The 21,021-nt window shown below is 34.1% G+C and overlaps 1 protein-coding gene across 4 annotated transcripts in view; it reads left to right on the top strand.

Annotated features, from left to right (window-relative positions):
• LOC119066276 (facilitated trehalose transporter Tret1-like) overlaps positions 1 to 21,021 on the top strand; it is a 50,939-nt gene that overhangs the window by 26,959 nt on the left and 2,959 nt on the right. For all 4 annotated transcript variants that reach the window (XM_037168635.1, XM_037168636.1, XM_037168637.1 and 1 more), the window contains 9 exons: positions 867 to 1,136; positions 15,909 to 16,080; positions 18,596 to 18,783; positions 18,953 to 18,989; positions 19,067 to 19,262; positions 19,333 to 19,574; positions 19,755 to 19,823; positions 19,915 to 20,178; positions 20,335 to 20,468. In XM_037168635.1, the coding sequence (XP_037024530.1) occupies positions 867 to 1,136; positions 15,909 to 16,080; positions 18,596 to 18,783; positions 18,953 to 18,989; positions 19,067 to 19,262; positions 19,333 to 19,574; positions 19,755 to 19,823; positions 19,915 to 20,178; positions 20,335 to 20,468 (1,572 nt within the window). The remainder of the gene's footprint in view (positions 1 to 866; positions 1,137 to 15,908; positions 16,081 to 18,595; positions 18,784 to 18,952; positions 18,990 to 19,066; positions 19,263 to 19,332; positions 19,575 to 19,754; positions 19,824 to 19,914; positions 20,179 to 20,334; positions 20,469 to 21,021) is intronic.

Genomic DNA, 21,021 nt, shown 5'->3' with positions numbered 1-21,021 from the left:
CAATCAAAAGAACACATTGTGAATGAATGCATTAAAATTTGTTGGTGGTATGATTACGGAACGAAGCGAGAATAGGTGAATGTGCAATTCGGTTTTAAAAAATTGCTTGTTGTAATTCAAAGATTGATGCACATGCCATACGATAAATGTGGCCACTCCTAGTTAACGGACGTCATTTGTAAATGTCCCCATAACATGTTACTCGCATTCGAGAAAATATGCAGTCATCTTCGCATAAATTTCATTACTTCCAAGCCACACACACACAGTCAACTTAAAGAAAACGAAAAATTGTATTTAATTTATTACTTCCACCATATCAGACACAAAATTTCCTTTGTACTGCCATGGACAGATCGGAAAATTATATTTTATTTTCAATGAAAAAAAAACTCTTCTTCGTTCAGCCGGATTATGAACATTTTCAGAAGACAAATTATTGCATTTCCATTTTCTTTTTTACTTGTTTTTCTTTGAGACTGTCTGGTTGATATTTTCGGTGGTAATGTGTGCTTATTTTAAGTGCTCTGGTTGTGTCGGGTGTAGCGGATGAGTGCGTTTTAAAAATGTATCACAACAATCTTTTTGACATTACAAAGATTTAGTAATAATTAATAAGATGAAATATTAACGCAATTGGGAGTTTAGTTATACAAAGCAACGGCTGCGTATAAATGGAACGTATAAATTTGAATTAAGGGTTTTTTCAAATAAGTTATTTCGGTGCCGAGTGAGGCTTAATAAACGATTCATCATAATTAAAAAATTATAACGAAATGTGGCAAGAGTTTACTGTTACCATAAATATCACTACACTTTTCCGACCAAATGTTCACCGAATCTCAATATCTAATTTCCATTTCCAGATCGCACAACAAAATCACCAGTATCAGCGACCATTATACGAATACAAGAACTACAACTACAGCTACAACATCAATCAATACAACCACTCGAAAAATAATTTTAGTAATTATAAGAAGCCTTACTGTACGTCTGCCTATACTGACTATCCCGAGAAGCCAATTAAAATGCAACGGGAGGAAATTATAATCGAACATAGTCAATTAGTTTTAAATGGAAATGGTGCAACAAACGAGAATGTTGGCCATCATAGATCACATCATTATACACAGGTAAATGCTTTTTATTGTTAATTGGATTAGTGGCAGAAACGCTCTGGGTTGGTGAATTTGTGCGATAAGGGAGGCAGCTATAAATGCTGGGTTCAACCTTTTTTTTTGTTGCTCGTGTCGTTATAATTCCGGGGAAAACATGGTTTTTCTGTTGATTTTTCTTTTCTTATTTTTTTTTCCTTTATTTTTTTTTGTTTGCTTCAAATTAGGACACGTTTTCTCGTAGAATGATTGTCTTAAACATTTTGAACAGATCCCAATTTAAAAAAAAAGAAAGCTTTCTCCACTCCTTCCACATCCATGTAATTGTATGCTGGGTGACACATTCTGGGTCAGCTATTTCGTGACAGTTTTTATTTATTCGAAGCGATGAAAGATAAAAAGGAAATTTAAAAACGAAAACGTGTAAACGTATACATCCTTATTCGAATGAGTAATAGGCTATTAATTAAGTGAACTGTGTAGACAACGAAACTTCAACACAACGCCGTTCATTTTTTTTTATAACATTCCAAAATTCGTGTCGTGTAACTGAACCTGATTTGACTGGGCTATTAAATATTAACGCGTTCAAAATCAACAAAAAATATTTCCAAGTGATTGTTCACTTAATTATCAGCAGCTGGTTCGAATAAAAATTAAATTCATAAATCAAAATTTGTTCTGTTGAACAACGAAAAGAAGAGGAAAATCAAACAATCACCGCAAAATATTCAACAGCAAATATAAAACACCAACCCCCTCATAATTCAACGCACATAATCGCCAACATCAGTTTTCACTTTCGAATTTATATTTTTTTTTGCCGCCTTCGTTCGGCCTATACATAAAAACATTTGCTACTAGCTGTATTCCGTTTCGGGTATGTAATACGGTTAAGAGGAGAGAGAGAGATAGAGAGGGAAAAATGTAACATAAATTCCGAATTCCCATAAAGAGGCTCCGTCATTATGCATTCAATATTCATCATCTTCCAGCTAAATTTATTATACATTTTTCAATCAGTTCAAAGCTAACGAAAAGACTTTCATGCCAGAATATTAATACGTTCATTTGTACGCAGCAGCATCCGCGACGTTTACAATATCTTCGTCTCGAAGTATACCATTACCTAGGCATAATAGAGGCCTATATATTGTATGAACATTCAAACAAACGAATATTGCTTTATATAACAAAAATATCCATAAAATGTGTTTATGTACAATAGGCGCATATACCGCCAGCATCTGTGTGTGGTATATTGTAATAATAATAATAATATGGAAGAAAGTACCCCAAAATCCCACGCCACGGTGCGGCTACACATATATGTGGAAGGGTATTATATGTACGTACAACATCTATAACAATGCGAAATCATCAGGACTAGGGCAAGTCGAATGAAAATCGAATGAAAATGTAACTGAAAGCAAGCAGATGGTAGGATCGTATTGAATTTTGTTATGCTGGTCTAACCATAGATTTTCTTTTCATTTCATTTCTGAACATTAAATACACGCACACAAACAACATAATAAATAAATTCCCTATGCCAAAAATATTGTCTATCTTGTCTCTGTTTCTGATATTATTATTCATTTTACCCCCTGGTTTTTACGGAAACTCGTTTCAATAATTCCTAATTCGTTTTTAATTCGTTCGACGGTAAATAATATAATCGATTAACGATGACAATATGGAATTTGGTGGCTTTTCTTCTGCCATTAAATTAGTTACGTTCTATTATGATTTGGAGATAATCTAATGATGACATGTGAGAAGCTCATCACTCAGAAGTGACCCTTTTTATATTTGGAAGATCAATGAGTCGATAATTGTTGTCTGTATTTAATTTGGAATTACGAACCTGAATTGTTTTTGCGAAGATCTCGAATGTTCGCACTGGGTCCAAATCTTCGGTTTATCTTAAAACCCTCTGTTGCATAAATCTATTGAAAAAGATAAGATCAAAAGTAATAGCAAACTCGAAAATTATTCTGATTATGTGCTTGTCATCTGTGAAATGTTCATGAAACTTAATTTTGTGATGTTATGGTCACAAACAATTTTTAGTTTCGTAATATAATCTGACGACAAGTGATAATGGTTTAGCCCTTCAAATCTGCACACGCATCAACCGAATCCGTTTTTCAAATGAAGATTTGAAGATATTGATGTAAATCTATTAGTTCAACAGTTTTAACATAGGAATACATAAAGGCTAAATTTTCCAAATTTCGTTGCTCATGTACCTTTCACTGTCACTGCATCGATAACTAAACTTATAAGTTAAGTTAAGAAACAACAAAACCCAAATAAATTGCATGAACTCATCATCAATCAGTATGCTGATTAGCTATCACTTGACTCTTTCTGCTTTTAATATTTGACTAGTTAAATGCAGAAACGGGACAAGTAACATTAGCGAATTATGAGAAGAATGAAATTTCATTCACTTACCTCCAGTGACAGTTTGATTTGTCTTTGAGTTGAATTATCAGCATATTACAGCCGATTAAAAATCCAGCCTCAATCCCGTTTTCATCACAACAAAAAACCAAATTAAATTCAAAATTGAAAACATCTTAATTTTGTGAAAAAGTTGATAAAATGAAAAAAAAAACATGCAGCCGAAAGTATCACAACAATAACCAATGCCATTACGACCATACCATAAATATTCATGGAAAATTAATTTTCCCATTCCCACAATGGGCGTTGGATTGTTCAATTTTCTGTAGTTGCTGGACTGTTGTTGAACTGTGTCAATTGGTTGGTAAATATTCCTTTGCTCGTTCTGTTTGGGATGTATCATTGAATGGTGCTGTAAATGTTCATAATGTGTATGGAAGCCCATAAAGCCCTGTATAAATTCTCGAATTAAATGCAAACAATTTCAGAGTAAGCCAAAGTATGTACATTGTGTAGTCGATATCTGACCTATAAAATTTGAAACTGTGTTGTGTTGATGACTATCACATTTTAGAATTTCCTTTTTGATTATGTTTAAATATCTTTCATTTAAAATCTTTTAGAAACTGCATTCGAATCGTCACATTATGATTAAATCTGCTACTTCCTTTATTCCCAGCATTGCTTAGTTTCTATCAAATCTTATAAACGGATTACGATTTATCGAACTAAAATCTCGTCACTGTGAACTCGAATACTAATACATACAGCTCTGGTGACCGTGTCGATCGGAGTATGAATAATATTTCAATTTTTCTTCTTCCTTAAGGGGGACCAATTAAACCAATAAAGTTTTTAAAAGGAGACCTAAACGAAGTGGCAAAATTGACCTGCATTCATTTCTAAATAATTATTCAACGAAACCAGTACACCTCTGTTTGCTAAAACTATACAATCACTTGTTCTCTAGTTTTTTTCCCTGTAGTTTTTTCTGAACAACGCAAAATAATTAATTGTCAGAGGACTGCTGTTACCAGACAATATTCTGTGCATTATATTCAGTATTCACTTTGATTATCTATTTCAATAAACATCGTGTTATAACTGAGATACTAACATACAATGCCTCTAAATTCGAGTGTGCTTTCATTGTAGATATAGAAAACCAGCAAGACATTTTACGTTGCAAAGAAATTAATGTTCCAGTCATGGTCTTGCAGTTTATTATTGCCGTTGACGAGAAACATTATATATTTATTATGGTGTATATATATAATTGGTATATATAGTCTTAACGGGAGTGTTGTATTAAGTGAAACGCACTGCTTGACAATATTATATGGAATGATTCTTTATTCACTTAAGTAACATATTCATGGTTCTTATACTAAAGAGAGAGAACTTACTTCTCTCTTACTTAATATAGTAAGGGGCACTACACCATCCCTCTTCGGCTAGATTGGTGTATGCCAATCGTATTATTATTTATTTCGTACATTATTTATTTCCTTTTGAAAGTTAAACTTTTCTTAGTCTTAAAACTAACCATTGCTTATAATTTATTAATTTTTGGGATTTGATTTCACTTTGTGAGATTGCGACTCTCACCGTCCCTTTTTTTTTAAAGAAATTTATGATAACATAATTTCAAACTGAATTGCAGATTGAAATAAAGATTAAATTGTAAATTAACCCTTAATCTTTAACCTTAATTTAAAAATAAAACTTCACAATAAAATCATAAAAATATTAAAATCATTCTTTTATTTTTGTGACGATTCATTCATATTTTCGGACTCTATCTTTATGCACAGTTTTCAAAAACTTGTCGCCATCTGTGATCGTAACATTTGATCCTTGGATATCCTTAACTATGAATGGACCGTCGTAGCGTTCCGAATGTTTATCATATGGCTCCTTAAACAACTTTACTTTATTATTTAACTCTAATTCTATCGGTTTGGCAGAACGGTCATAGTTCATTTTGTTCCTTAGTTTCATCTTGTCAATAAGATTTCTGGCGTCTACGTGTGCTCTTTGTAGTCTGCACTTCGCTTCCCTGCTAAAGTCATCGATATTATAGATTGGGTCAATTCGACCATCCATCCAATCGAATGGGAGCACTGGGCTCTTACAAAATATCAATTCATAGGGGGAGTATTTGAAATCATAAGACGCGTGATGGGAGATATTATAACAGAACGAGAAATATTTTGAATATTCTTCCCAGTTATCGAGCTGACCGGAAATGTAAGTTCTGACATACTCGTTAAACGTTCTGTGACTCCTCTCTGCTGTACCCACTGTCTGATGGTGATAAGCAGTGGATTTGCTGTGGGTCACATGGAAAAGGACCCATAGTCTTTCTAACACTGAATTCACATATTCCGTTCCCAGATCGGTGATGACCTGTTTCATCAGGCCGAAGATTAACACGAAATTATTGAAAATAGCTCTGGCTACCGTAAGAGCCTGTTTGTCCGGAATAGGAATGATTACCAAGTATTTGCTTAAATCGCAAATTAACGTAATCGCATAGCGATTTCCATTAAGGGAAGTAGGCAATGGGCCTATGGTATCTATCACTACTACATCAAAGGGGGCCTGGGGAGTATTTGTTAATACGAGGGCTTCTTTGTTCTTCACACTGACTTTCGTTAGTTTGCACTTCGTACAACTTTTGACAAAAGAGGCAACATCTCGCCTCATGCCTTTCCAGGCATAATAACTCCTTAAGTTTGCGTAGAGTTTCTTGTGACCTACATGTCCTCCAAAAATCGGATTGTCATGAAAGTACATTAAGAGTTCATTTTGTTTTGTCTTATCATTGATCAAAATCGGGCTTTTAATTAACACTATTCGTAGTTTATTCAATTTATTTTTGCAAATTTCTTTAAAAACGTTAATTGATACAAATTTGAACATAATATCGTTTAGCGACCACTGAATTTCGTTAAAATTTTTCTTTATCGCAATTTCTTGTAAACTATTAATTACTTTCTCGAGAATTGATAAATCATTGCGTATTTCTACCGGAACTTTCATACTGATCAGTTTCTTATAATTTTCGTATATATTGAGCTCTATTACCTCGTCTTTACTTCCTTCTGTACGCGTACACATTATTCGAGGTATCTTTTTATTTATATGCGCATTTAATTGTTCAATTACCGGTACGTAACTTATTTCTTGTGTTTTATTTAAATTTTCATTGGTCGTCATTTCATTTTCCTTTTTCAAATTTCTTGTTTTGGATCTTGTCATAACATATACTGTCTTTGTTTTTCCATATAAATCTAGTAAATCTTTAATATTTAATCGCGATAGGGCGTCGGCCACTACATTCTTAGCTCCACTAATGTGTTCTATTGTGAAATCGTAGCCTTCGAGGTCCAGCCTAATACGAATAAGTTTAGGAGACAAAGTCTTGTGCGTAAATAGATAAATAAGTGATTTATGATCTGTACGGACTCGGAACGGTACTCCGTACACATAAGGTCTAAATTGGGTCAAGGCAAAGTGAATGGCCAAACATTCTTGAATTGGAGTCGACTTCACTGCGTCTGCTTTAGACCATGACTTTGATGCATAATAAATTGGTAGATCATTGTCGTCATGTAGCTGACTCAGTACAGCCCCACAACCTGTTATTGAGGCGTCGACTGTGACTATGAAAGTCTTAGAAAAGTCTGGGTAAGCTAAAACTGGTGGTTTTGTCAAAATTTCCTTTAATGTATCGAAACTTTCTTGGCATTGTTCAGTCCATTCAAAGGTCACGTCTTTTTTAGTCAAATTGTTCAATGGTTTTGCTATAGTCGCAAAATGTGGGATGAAACGTCGATAATAATTTGCGAATGATACAAATCTGTGTGCAGCGTTTTTGTCTGTGGGAACTGGATAATTTTTAACTTTCTCGTGTTTCCTAGGGTCTGGCAATATGCCATCAGGAGTACACAAATGTCCTAAAAAGGTTACTTCGGGCTCGAAAAACTTGCATTTATGAGGATGTATTTTCAAATTTCTGTCTCGCAACACTTGAAATACTGCTTTGAGATTTTGTAAATGATGCTTCTCGCTTTTCCCTATCACGACTACATCATCAATATAGAGAAATGCCTGTTCTGGGGGGATACCTGAAAAGGCAATTGTCATCATGCGAGTAAATGAATTCGGTGAAACGTTTAACCCGAAAGGCAAAACTTTCCATCTGTATGACCCAGTACTAGTACTAAAAGACGTTATGTCTCTGGAATTCTTTTCTAATGGCACCTGGTGGAATCCCTGGAACAAATCAATGACCGAAAAACATTTTGCGTTTCCCAAACTATCTAATATCTGATCCATTCTAGGCAGTGGAAACTTGTCTGCCACTAATTTTTTATTAACTTGGCGATAATCCAGACATAGTCTCCATCGTTCACGACCATTCAAAGGGGGTTTCGGGACTAAAATCAAAGGGCTATTATACTCGGATGCGCTTGGTTCTATTAAGTCATTTTTTAAAAATTCATTCACCTGAGCTTCTATTTCATTAATCTGGCTGTGCGGTGTACGGTAATTTTTTATATAAACCGGTGTGTCATCTTTTAACCTTAATTTTTGCTCATAAAAATTGTTTGTGGTCATCTTGTCAGTTTCTAATGCGAAAACATCCGCATATTCTTCTATCAACGGGAAAAGCTGTTCTTTAGCGTAACTAGGAACTTTGTTTTCTAAAATTTTCAGTAAAGTTTCTGTCCTTTCTTTAGAAGAGATTTCCTTTTTCGTTGTGTAAACCTTATAATCTGACAACTTCTGAATTGGTAGACGGTCATTTTTCATTATTTGTACTTTATCCGTAGTATTGAGAATTCGGATCAACGGCTGAGCTGAGCTAATTATTGTGCGAGCTGTGAAGACTCCTGCACTAATTTCCCAAGAATCGACCCACTGGGGTTCTAACACTTCTTTTTTCAAATTGAATTGTCTAATTACCTCACTTCTCGCGGGTAAAACTATCGTATTTACTTCGGGACCTTCCCTTATTGGTACCGTAATCATTTGTTCGTTTAATGTAAATCTAAACGTCATATCTCCGTAATTTATATTGCATCTAAAATGTTTCATGAAGTCTTTACCTAGGATCCCATCTGACGGAATATTGAATTCATTTGGTACTACATGTACTGGAAAATTTACTCTAAAATCGTCATTACCCAACGTCGCATTCGTACAACCCAAAGTCGTTATGGGATCTTCCGTTATTCCTGTTATGTCAATCAAATTTTCTACATCTAATAGCGCTCTTGGGCGGACTGCGCAAATTTTTAAGAGAGTTATGTCCGCCTGCGTGTCAATTAGGAATGTGCATTGTTTATTTGAAATCGAACTACTCAAAACTATAAAATCTGAGTAGTTTGGGTTCATAGATAGAACCTTCCTTTGGACTATTGAGACTGATACGGCATCATTGCTGTTGTTTCCCCCAGCTGCTGGTATCGCTGAGGGGCTTCCTCGTTTCCCAAAGCCTCGACTATTCTAACTGAGTGATTCGGATAATTTTGATAATTCTGATAACTTCCGCGACCACGACCACGGCCACGATTCCAGGATCTTCCTCTACCATTATTACCTCGACCATTGCCGTTTTGATGGTAATTATTATTTCCACCATTCCATTTATTATAGTTTCCATAATTATTACCGTAATTACCGTAACCACCACGGCTTCTACCTTTTCCCCGTTTACCTCTAAACTGTGCCTTGTATGCTAACACTTGCTTTTCCTGCTTTTCGGTAGACGATTCTAAAATCAGTTTAGCAACTACTTCATCAGGATCATTGTATTGAGACGCTGATAATACGGCTTTAATCAGATCACTTCGAGCATTCGCCCGACACATGTCAATAGTTTCATCTACACACATTTCTCGTGCTTTGACCTTACCAACACCTTCCAACACTAAAGCTCTTTGGAGTGCTTCACTCAATTTCGTCGCTTCAAGGGCAAAGTCTTGAACCTTGAATCTGTCAAACTTCAAAGCCTGTAACCTACTCTTTACTACTTTAGACGTCTCAGGTTTAATGCCTACTTTAAGTCCATCAATTATTTCTTGAATAGTTTGTGGATCTTCAGGGACTGATTCCATAGCCTTATCTTCCAATTTAGTCATTAAATATGTTATCAAAAGGGTAACGTGCGTCGTACCTGCCATCTTCTCGAGAAGTTTGATAGAGTTTATGAAAGCTGTAAGGGCTAATGGGTCACCTGCATAATTCCTAGAGATAGTTTTTCCTGCCAAGGCAAGAAACTCTTCAGCTGATTGTACCATTTCTGAATCTGAGTCTGAATCACCTTTATCAAGTACTTTTGGGTCAATTTCTTTTACTCCGGGGGGTACTACAATGTGTACTTTCAAAGTTCCAAACAATTTGAGAAGACGATCTCTAATTTTTGTGTGAAATTCCGTACAATAAGTCAAATGGTCTTCTTGCAGATCGTGCGTTCTTATCAACTTTGTCGCAGCGTTATATACTTCAATAATGTCTTGTAAATGTTTATCGAAAGTTTCACGTTGAATTTTCCTTTTAATTGAAACACTCAGGCATTTATAAATTCTTTCAAATTCTATTCTGTGTTCGTCTAATTTAGTACTTAATTGTGTCCATGTAGTCATACTTTGCCAAATAAAAAATACTTATTCGTATCAACTTCACCAGATTTCCAACAATATAAACACATCAAATGAATCTATTCGTTCGGGCTTGATAATAAAACCAAATTAAAACCAATGACAAGACCATCAAGAAAAATAAAATTGAAAAATAAACAATTAAAAATTCCGTTAAATCAAATAAAGGCTTTGATTCAAACGTTTCCATTTCGTACCATTAAATACGCTTTGTTTGCTTTATCAATCACAATGTTGCAATTATTTTCAAAATTTATACATCCTGTCCCAAACTTAGTATCGTATTTCTTTCATAAAATAATACCAAATACCGATTGTAAGCGAAAAAAAAAATAATTCCAAAACTGCGCGTGTAAAGAATTTCAAAACTGCGCGTGTTAAATTCGCTGACATCAGAAAAAAATATTTTTTCTTTCTTTTTAATTAGAACAACATTTCGTCGTATTTAATATTTCAACATCCTGTCGCAAAATAAACAATCGTTCTCCTATAACATCGATTTTAAAACGTAAGCATAAAATATAATTTTCAATCGCGTGTCGTTACATATAAAAACTTCAAAATTTAAAACATTTTCTTATAAAAAGAAATCAAATTTTAATTTCCATAACTCATACCTGTTGCTATGTGTATCTGTTTACCCAGGGCCAAATTTTGTACGACCTTACGCGCCTGTGCCATCTATGATTTTCTGTGCCTTCGCTGTTGACTTAGCAATGTTCTCCTGTTTTCCACGGACCCCACGGACCAAATTTGTACGAATTTTCGTGCCTGTGCTCTTGGATGTCCATCAATTCCAGTAATGTTATTTGTTCATTTATTTTTCAAATCCCGTCAAATATTGTTCGTGGTTTATTTTTCTGTTTTTATATTCAATATTCAAATTTGGCGTACTTGTCTCTCACGCTTTACGATACACTTTTTATGTAACGTGTAAAATTTATAGATAAAGTGAATTGCCAATAGTACCACTATTATTAATAAACAAATGCCAGTGCTGGTTTTGTGTTCGGAAAATTCTTGAATTATATTGACACTATTAACATCAGTATTACTGTTAGTACCATCCGTTGTGGCGGTTTGCGGCTTTGAGTCAGATGTGCCCATAATTTATTCATTTAATGATTCACTTTATTAATAATTATTTACTTTGCAGTACAACGGTTTCACTAACCCGACCACTTATCGTTTTTTTTTTTTTTTATATCACTGTCACTGTCGCCATGTATATATATAATTGGTATATATAGTCTTAACGGGAGTGTTGTATTAAGTGAAACGCACTGCTTGACAATATTATATGGAATGATTCTTTATTCACTTAAGTAACATATTCATGGTTCTTATACTAAAGAGAGAGAACTTACTTCTCTCTTACTTAATATAGTAAGGGGCACTACAATGGAAACCAGTAAAATATTTCTTACGATTTTTATTTCTCCTATTTTACTTTCCATCTAAATTTAGCATATACATTTATAAAACGAAAACAGCTCAAGCTTCACCACAGCGATTCCGTCGAGACGAATGTTTCAAGTTCAAAATTTATTTGTTTTTAATCGGTTGTTTTGAAAAGGAAATAAATTTGAATATAATCTTGAATTTCATAGTGAGAGCTCTGTTTTAAAAGCCTTTGGGTTTACGAGTCTACATAACTTATCGTTTTATTGTTATGCAGAGTAAAATTTCCGAAAAACTTTTCGTAGGAACAAAGGCGTAATTTGATTATCAGGAATTGCACTAATGGAAATTCAAGGAAAATGGAAAATGGCTTCATTCCACTCTGAATTAAGAACTTAGTTAAGTTCGAAATAATACTTAAAAAAAACGGAGAATGCAAACACTCTGGCAAAGAAATGAAGAATTAAGTTAAGTTTTTCCGTTTGTTATTAATGTCGTAAATGTAATATTTTGGCCTTTTCTTGTTTTGTCCCTTTTCTACTCTACCACAAAATAACATTGGCGCGACCCGAGAACAATAAGCTCAAACTCTGCGGATAAACTTTGTTCATATATGAGAAAAAGGCAACAAAAATTTATGGTTCAAGGGTCTGCCCATCAACTAAGGAAATTGTATTGTATTTGTGTGTATATACAGCGGTTGACCACGGTTCAATAAATATTTGAATCTATCTAAAAGCCCTAACATTCATAGAAACACAGCACAACCCTCGTCCACCGATGATAGCTGACCAATTCGTAAATATAAACATTTCTCTGTATTTTATTTCCTTACCATCAACAATCATTACAACTCAATGAATCCGTAATATTCGTCAAAATGATGTCACGAAAGTCTTTCTTGTTTATTTACTTTATTCTTTCCACCGATGCTGTGTTGTACATTCTATACGGTTTTTTTTGCTATATTATTAAATTTTGTTTTCCTTTACTTCAAATTGAACCATTGCCGTTTATATATTTGCCAGCATTTCGTGATCCGATACTATGAGTTTGTGTATTAGAGTGACTGTTTGTTATTTCAACTATAAAACATATAAATTCGACTGTCTCCTGTTGGATTATTTACTTCCAATTGTGGATATTGTGAGATGTGTGTGGCTATGTGTCTATATACATTTTGCACAAACTTGTTTTTGTGTTGTTTGATACGAGAGGATTTGAAAATTTTCGGGATGGAACACTGTTTGCGACAGTCAGTTTTAGGGCTTAGCTGAACGATTTTTGCGAAAATGTGACAAATGTGGGGAATATTTTTTGGGATAATTTGGTATATCAAATGGATATTAATTTCCTTCTCTCTTAGCGATAATTTTAATAAAAAATCTTAAAGACATTTTAAAAGGTTTCTATTTTCAATAACTCTAAGACAGGGCCTATTTTTGAGAAAGTATTTTCTCGAATTTTCATGAATTTTGAAAATTTTCAAGAAACTTCGACAGTAGAAAAAGTAAATCCTAAGAAAATATTCAAATTTTCAAAAATAGGCCCTGGTCCAAGATTTTCAGTAAAAAATACATTCGGCTGTATGAATATATTAAAAAAAAACGCACGCACACACAATACACCCGTCACTCCACCTTCTCCTTCTCCTCCTCCTTCCAACAATATAATGTAAATAAAAATATTTATCTTATCACATAAGATACCATTACCGTTTATTTTGGCTTCTCAATTTACCCAAATAATAAAAAAAATGTTATATTCAACTAGATTATAGAATTTCTTTTTTATTTGAATGTTTGCTATATATTTTGTTAGATATATATGAAAATGTTGTTATATCGTACACAATCAGTCACGAGTTCTAATATATACACCCAGAGTTTATATAATATATACGACAAACAGTGAAATATGGAAATGAAAAAATAACATTTACGAAGATGAAGAGAGATGAAGATGACATAGAAAATAATTTAATATTCTTGTTTTTCGTCATTCAAATTTATAATATAATATTTTTCGAAACAATAAAAGATTCAAATCTTCCCAGTTATGATTTTCTCTTGAAATGTATTGTATAGACGAATTGACATTTTGGGAAGAGAATTAAATCTGGCACAAAGATATAGAAGAAAATAAATCCTAATCTTTTATCTACCGTTTCCGTTGTCACTTGGTCACATCTTTATTGGCGTTATATTATATACTTCCTCGACAGTCGTGTGCTTTTTTCATTTGTTTTATGAAAAAAAGGCGGAAAAATATTCTTTTTTTGATGATCTGTCTAAACTAAGATCTTTCTTTGAAAGGAAAAATTGGTTTGTGGGTGATAACTTATCCTGGCTGCTAGGAATTTCGCGCCGTGTCATTTACAATAATTGACAAAACGACACATTTTGTACAAGGAAAATGTCACTTTGACCTAATGTCATTTCTCGAAAATTTCAATATGGAAAAAATTAAAATTTCAAATTTCATGATTTTCAGAACTTTGACTTTGCAAAGCCTATTTACGACACTAAATGAGAATATTACTTCAACATTATACACCTTGAAAGTCTGTAAGATGATAAATTTCATCTTTCGAATTTTTTCGTATTGAAATTTTCGAGAAATGCGACATGGACACACATTAGGTCTTAGGTCTCATCGAAGTCGACTTACTCTGCATCTTATGACAAATTTGGTTTAATTTGAATGGTCACATGGTAAGCTATCAAGAAATGACAAAAATAGAATGGAACATTTGCGTGGACGTCCAGTGCAACTCACCAAAGTTCGCCGGGGACACCGAGTAATAAGTTTTATCTGAAAAGTATCAAACAAGTCTGAAATAATGAAACTTTTTTTTGCATTATCTTCCCTCGTTACTCTGAACATTTCCACATAATATTTTTTTGGGTTTTGGTCGTCACCGATAAGGACTCGCTCACAGAGTATACGCTATGAATCTGATCTTTGACAAGCACTCCCTGGCCACAGTAGGTGTCGATACACAGGAAAAGTTGAAAAGTGTTTTCTCGTGATGATTTTACACTAATACAAACTAAGATGTTCTAACATCACTCTTCATCATCAGTCCGAAATAATTTTTTTTCTAAAAACCTGGTTTTCAAGTGATTTTGGCTATTTTTTCCCTGAGCGACCCCTAAATCGATTCGGATCGAGTCGGTCCCATATACACTTTTTATAAGGGGACCGTATAGAATGATTTTCTGCCCTGTGCTTCAAACATTTTGACACATTAGTTTTTTGGACATCCCTACTGCACCGGTTTCTCCAAGTAACACATTTGTGCGTGCTTTAATGGTTTTACTTTTTCAAAAAAAATATTTTGATTCAGAAAAATCATCGAAAAACGAATATTTTTCCGCCTACAAATTTGCAAAGGGTCCATCGCTCTTAAGGGTATATTTTTTTGAATTGGTACTTTGGAGCCTCGGCCTGTCTCCGCTATCAAAATTTTTTCTCCGCCAATAACGGATTTGTTCCACAGTTTTTCCGGCTCTTTCCATCCCCGAAAGTTTTGGTTGTCCTCTTACATAACTCGGCGGTTCGCTGATGGTAAATTGTCAAAATATGTAAAATCGTCTATCAGCGGACGCCTGAGTTCCTATGGTGAACGAATAAAACTTGCTGGAGATGATAGAGCGTGAAAAACTATGGAACAAATCCGTTATTGGCGGAGAAAAGATTTTGATAGTGGAGATCGCCGCAGAATATGGGTTTAAAAATGCAGACCTCTGCCAATTCCAATAGTTTTGTATGACCAGTTACCTCAGATCATATTTTTAACATTGTGAGGCAATAGAGGAAGGACCAGTGTAATGCCTGAAACTACGATTTTTTCTTGAAACTAGAGTTTTGAGTCTTAAAAATTGTAACTCAACAGACCGTTATTGGCAGAATAACCCCATTTGCAATCAAAGTGAAAATAGACACAATCTCCACTTCTCTACAATTAGATATATGTATCACAGATAGACTTCCCTGGATTTTTGTTGGGAACTCTTCCGCACCTAGCGTGAGAAATATGGAAACTTGAAAATATAATTCGTTATCTAGATGTTTAGTGAGCGTTTCACTCAAGTCATGTTATAATTTTTTGACAATTTTGTCCAGACTATTTTATCATCTAACTGAACCAGAATATTTTAAGTTTGTTGCTCTGAATTTTCTTGTGGCAACTTTAGTTTGTGCAACGAGACATCAATTTAAACTTATACTAATCCCACACCCAAATTGCCATAATTTAACGAGTATTTCTCAAGCAGACGATATTTCTTTTTTTGTTACACAGATAATTGCTGCATTAGCCGTTTCACTGGGGCCCTTGGCAGCTGGCTTATCAAAAGGATATTCCAGTCCAGCAATAGCCAGCTTACAAGAGCTACAAATTAGACACCGAGGAAATTCTACGTTTACCTTAACCGACCAACAGGCCAGCTGGGTCGCTAGTTTATCTCTATTGGGTAAGACTTTCCATTGTATACAATGCCGTGTGTATGTTATGTTTTTGTGTATGTTTATTATTCGGATCGATAAAATAACATTTTAATGCACATAATATGTTGCCGTTTCTTGTTAAAGAAAATATTGTTCACAAAATCTATGTGGTTTACAGAATATACATGTAGTATGATGCTGTATGTTGTATACAACGTTAAATTAATATAAAAGAAGCAAAAACATGGGTTGTAAAATATTTTTACTTTACGAGAGAAAATGGGTTTTTAATAAAGTTGATTGTAACAAGTTCAGTTTCGGATATATGTTCTGTTGGTGTATTTTATATAAACTGGAAAGTTTCCGTAGAAAGTAAAATTGATGATGTTAAAATATGAGGGTACGAAATAATCATTACAAATGAATAAACAAGCAGCCGCTTGTTAGTTTGAATTTTGCACAAATGTCGGCTGCTCGAGTTTTGTATTGTGTATACCTACACAGCTTTTTTTCCCTTCTTTCACTGCTATGTTACCGCTGCTTAAACAACATATAATTTGAAAATAAAAAGTCAATCAATCATTGTAAAGATATTTGGAAAATTTTACATGTAATTAATTAGGTGAAGAGAGAGAGAGAGAGAGAGAGAAAAGTTGTTTGTGGATGTTAATTTAATTAATGATGTCTTTCCAACCATCGGTGATACGGTCTATCCGAATGGAAGTGAATAATGAAATCAATAATAGCAAATTGGAACCCTTTCTTATGTGTCATACTCGTACAAGTTGAAAGTTCACCGTGAAAGTTCATGGCGAGATTCATGGCTGTTTAAAATTCAGAAACGATGAAGGAAATCGCATAACAACCACCGACATATAATTCAAAATACTGATTTTGCTTATGATTTATGGTTTCGGATCTTTGAGGTTTGGGTGAAGCAATAAATAGCAAAATTTGATCAAATGGTTTGAAGTAAAATAGGGAGTACTGCGTTAGAATTGCTCCAAATTGTTTCCAGCGGAGAGTAGAAAGCTTCTTGAACGGTTTCAAATTTTTATGTGAATCGGTTTGAAAAACCAAAGTTATTATAACGAACGTTGTTAGAACGAAAGATTTTAGAGATTGTTTTTGCGAAGTTCGGACATTTAAGCTGTTCAGCTGTTCATGTATCGAGTGCACAAATTAGGTGATAGATTTTGTACCAACATAGTATTAGATTCGGTTTGTCGCTAACATTTCCGTCGGTGAACGGTTAGCTTCGTTCAACTTCGACGGCAATAAGTTTTACCTAATAAAAATTAAAACACACTAGCGCCACCTAATCTTTAAGCTAATGTACTATCCGCGAAACGTGATTAGTGCGAAAATATCAAACGGAACGATATGAATGAATTTAAACCACTTCAACAAGATAATTATATCATTCTTCCGTTTGCGTCTTTTGTCATGAAGGAAGTGCCTAATGAGATCTAAGCGAAACTAAATTTGAAACAAAGCGTTAACGGTTCTTTATTACCTCGGTTTGAATTGTTTCCTCACCTCAGAACACTAAATCATGAGATGCAACCATGAAATTTGTAATGTCTGGTAGTGAATTTCCAAATTAATTATGTGTGCCATTTGTTGGCAAAATTCTTCGAATGGGATCATTCAAAAAATTACTGAACGCTTTCTCATTCTCAGTGATTTCATGAAAATGAAATCAATAACAAAAACGTGAAATACGCGGCTTGCGAAGTCAAAAGTATGTTCTCCCCCTCCAACAAACTAGAGAGGTGATGGGAACAGAGCACCATTCTAACTTTACTGAATCTATATGAATGATCCCAAACTTACATTTCTTTTTCATTCGAAACGATATCATCACAGCTTCAAAGGAACAATATTGTTTTGAATGGATTGGTGATGAAAAAGCATGTTACGTTACATAAATACCCTTTCTTAAACAGCTGATAATCTGTTATCGACAACAACGACAAAAGTAGCGATGATCTACGGTTAATGTGTCTTATATAGTGATGTGAATGTTAAAACAAATGAAGTAAAAGATTTTGTGTTCAGTACTAGGCGATACTTCAATCAAATGAGATAATAGATTCATTGATTACATCGCTTGTCGTTTCCAATTTATTTATTCCAATAATCTTCACTGACGCGTCTTTTCGACCAATTGAAATTTGTCTAAACAAGGCAGCTCTCGAGAGTTGCTTTTAAAATTGTTTTATGTCAGCCACATTTTGCACCCTCAACGTATTGTTGCTCTAATGGTTTGGAATAGAAACACGAAAATACTTCCATTTAAATGCCAACCACATTAACATTTCAAACAATATCCTAACGAATATCATTTATGAAAGGTAAACTGAGTGTCCTATATTTAACTAAATGCTACCAAACAACAAAATCCTTGCATAATTGCGTTCTATCTGAGAGTTAAGTGAATTGACGGGTTACACTAATTGTCTGTTTCAAAGTATCATCAAAATATTACGAAAGCTTTTTAAACACTTTTAAATAAATCGAAAATTATTTCCATTAAAGGTGCATTATTTGGCGGAATGTTTGGCGGGGTAGCTATGCAATACGGACGACGACGACTTTTAACAATTATGTCACTACCATTTTCGCTATCATGGATATTAACTGTATTCGCCAAATCAGTTGAAACAATGTTTGCAACAGCATTTCTAGGCGGCTTTTGTTGTGCCATTGTCAGTATGGTGACACAGGTAAATAATAAGAGACACAAAATCAATAATTGACACAATTAGATATGAAATATGAAAATGTGTTACATCAATACACTCTGATGTCAACATTGTTGTCCGTTAAATATGATTTATAGTTGGTATTTTGTACATATTTACCCAATGTTAACAATCCGAAAATAATTTTCAGGTTTATATAAGCGAGATATCATCACCAGATATTCGGGGTAACTATTCGGTGGCTTCTTCTGAAGCTTTCATATTGATTGAATGTTTTGTCTAATAAATCGTGTTTAATCGACAGGATTCTTAAGTGCAATACAGAAAATTGCCGGTCATTTAGGTATTTTAATATCCTTTTCTCTTGGAGCATATCTCGATTGGAGACAATTGGCTATGCTGGTCTCGGTAGCACCTATCATGCTGTTTGTAACTGTGATTTATGTACCCGAAACTCCTAGCTTTTTAGTATTAAAAGGTCGTGACGAAGAGGCATACAGGTGAGGATACATTTCCTTTTGTATATTTCCGCATTGATATCATTTACATAAAATGAACGGAATGTGATAGGTCACTTCAATGGCTGCGTGGACCGCACAAAAATGTAGAACTCGAATTAGAAACGATACGATCAAATATCAGGGCATCAAAAATTAATGCAGGTAGATTTTCAACAATCACCACCAACAATTTTATGACAAAAGCGTCAATGGAAACAATCTATAAGAATATTAAGGCATTACTACAAAATGCCAGGCTGCTCAAACCCGTATTGATAACATGTGGCCTTATGGTGTTTCAACGATTTACAGGTAAATTAAATTTTCATTTTTTATTGACTCGGTCTGTGCTCCTTTTACCATTCATTTGTGATGAATAATTGATCATTCAAATTTCATTTAAAAAAAAGGGTTCAACCCTATTTGTAATCCCATTAATTAGAACAGTGATAGATGATACTTACATTGACCTGATGATGCCTTTCTATTTAGGTGCCAATTCATTTGGTTTCTATGCAGTGAAAATATTCCGTCAAACATTCGCCGGTATTAATCCACACGGTAAATAAAAGAAACATAAATTGCTGCGCTGTGACCCGATGAATTAGTTTTCGAATAATTTCGTTTTCTTTTCGAATTTTCAATTCCACAGGAGGTGCTGTCGCTGTTGGTTTCGTCCAATTATTAGCTTCCATGTTGTCGGGCTTGTTAATTGACACAGTTGGACGTATTCCACTTCTAATCATTAGCAGTGTGTTCATGTCACTGGCACTGGCTAGTTTCGGATCGTATGTCTACTATGAACAAGCCAATAAATTAATGGCAACGACTAATTTTGACGTGGACACATCGTCGGTGAATAGTGACTGGATTCCACTGTTGTGTGTTCTTGTATTTACGATTGCGTTTTCATTAGGTAAAAGAAATCATAAATCTTAGAAATAAAAATAATTTATTTTTCCATAAGCTAATTAAAAAAGAAACCAACGATGTCGATCGCTGGTTTCTTTTTTTCTTCAAATTTATTGGGTCTTGCTCACAATTTAATGGTCTCCTTTATGAATATTTATAGGAATTTCTCCGATATCATCGTTATTGGTCGGGGAATTATTTCCATTAGAATACCGAGGAATTGGTAGCTCAATTGCAACGAGTTTCAGTTATTTCTGTGCATTCCTCAGCGTAAAAACGTTCGTTGATTTTCAGGTAAGAAAAAATTTTCAAAATTTATTGGAAAAAGTAGTAGACGACTTGTGTGGTGCTCCTACCATAAAAGAAAAGACTGCAGACGTTTATTGTAGTTTAAAAATGAAATAAAATCAAAAAATCGTTTTGCAAGGTTTTATATTCGTTTGTTTCATCATCGGAGGTTGTGAAGCATAAATTCGGTTTATGAATCAAAATTTGATTCATTTGAGCTCGATAGACTTCAAATAAATTTCTCATTACCCATTACTTCGGTTGAAACCAAGAGTAACAAGAAGAGTAGCTACAGCCGGCAACTTTGAATTTGTGACGCATTTTATTTCAGCTGATTGACTAAAAGTTGTTTATTAGGTTGAATAATGCGTGTAAAATAGGATCGAAACTCCACCCATTTTTCGTGCAATTTTCTATTGAGACAAACAATTTCCAATTATCTGTAACCCGAGCTGTTGCTATAGCCCGCTTAAAACGAACTTTCTTTCCATTGAAAAAATCATTTCTCTCTTCTCTGCTGTGTGTAAGCTTCTGTTAACAATACCGCAACAATAAATTA

This window comes from Bradysia coprophila, chromosome IV (genome assembly GCF_014529535.1).
Source record: "Bradysia coprophila strain Holo2 chromosome IV, BU_Bcop_v1, whole genome shotgun sequence".
In the NCBI taxonomy this organism is placed as follows: domain Eukaryota; kingdom Metazoa; phylum Arthropoda; class Insecta; order Diptera; family Sciaridae; genus Bradysia; species Bradysia coprophila.
The sequence above is the reverse complement of the archived record's forward strand: the minus strand, read 5'-3'. Positions and strand labels throughout refer to the sequence as shown.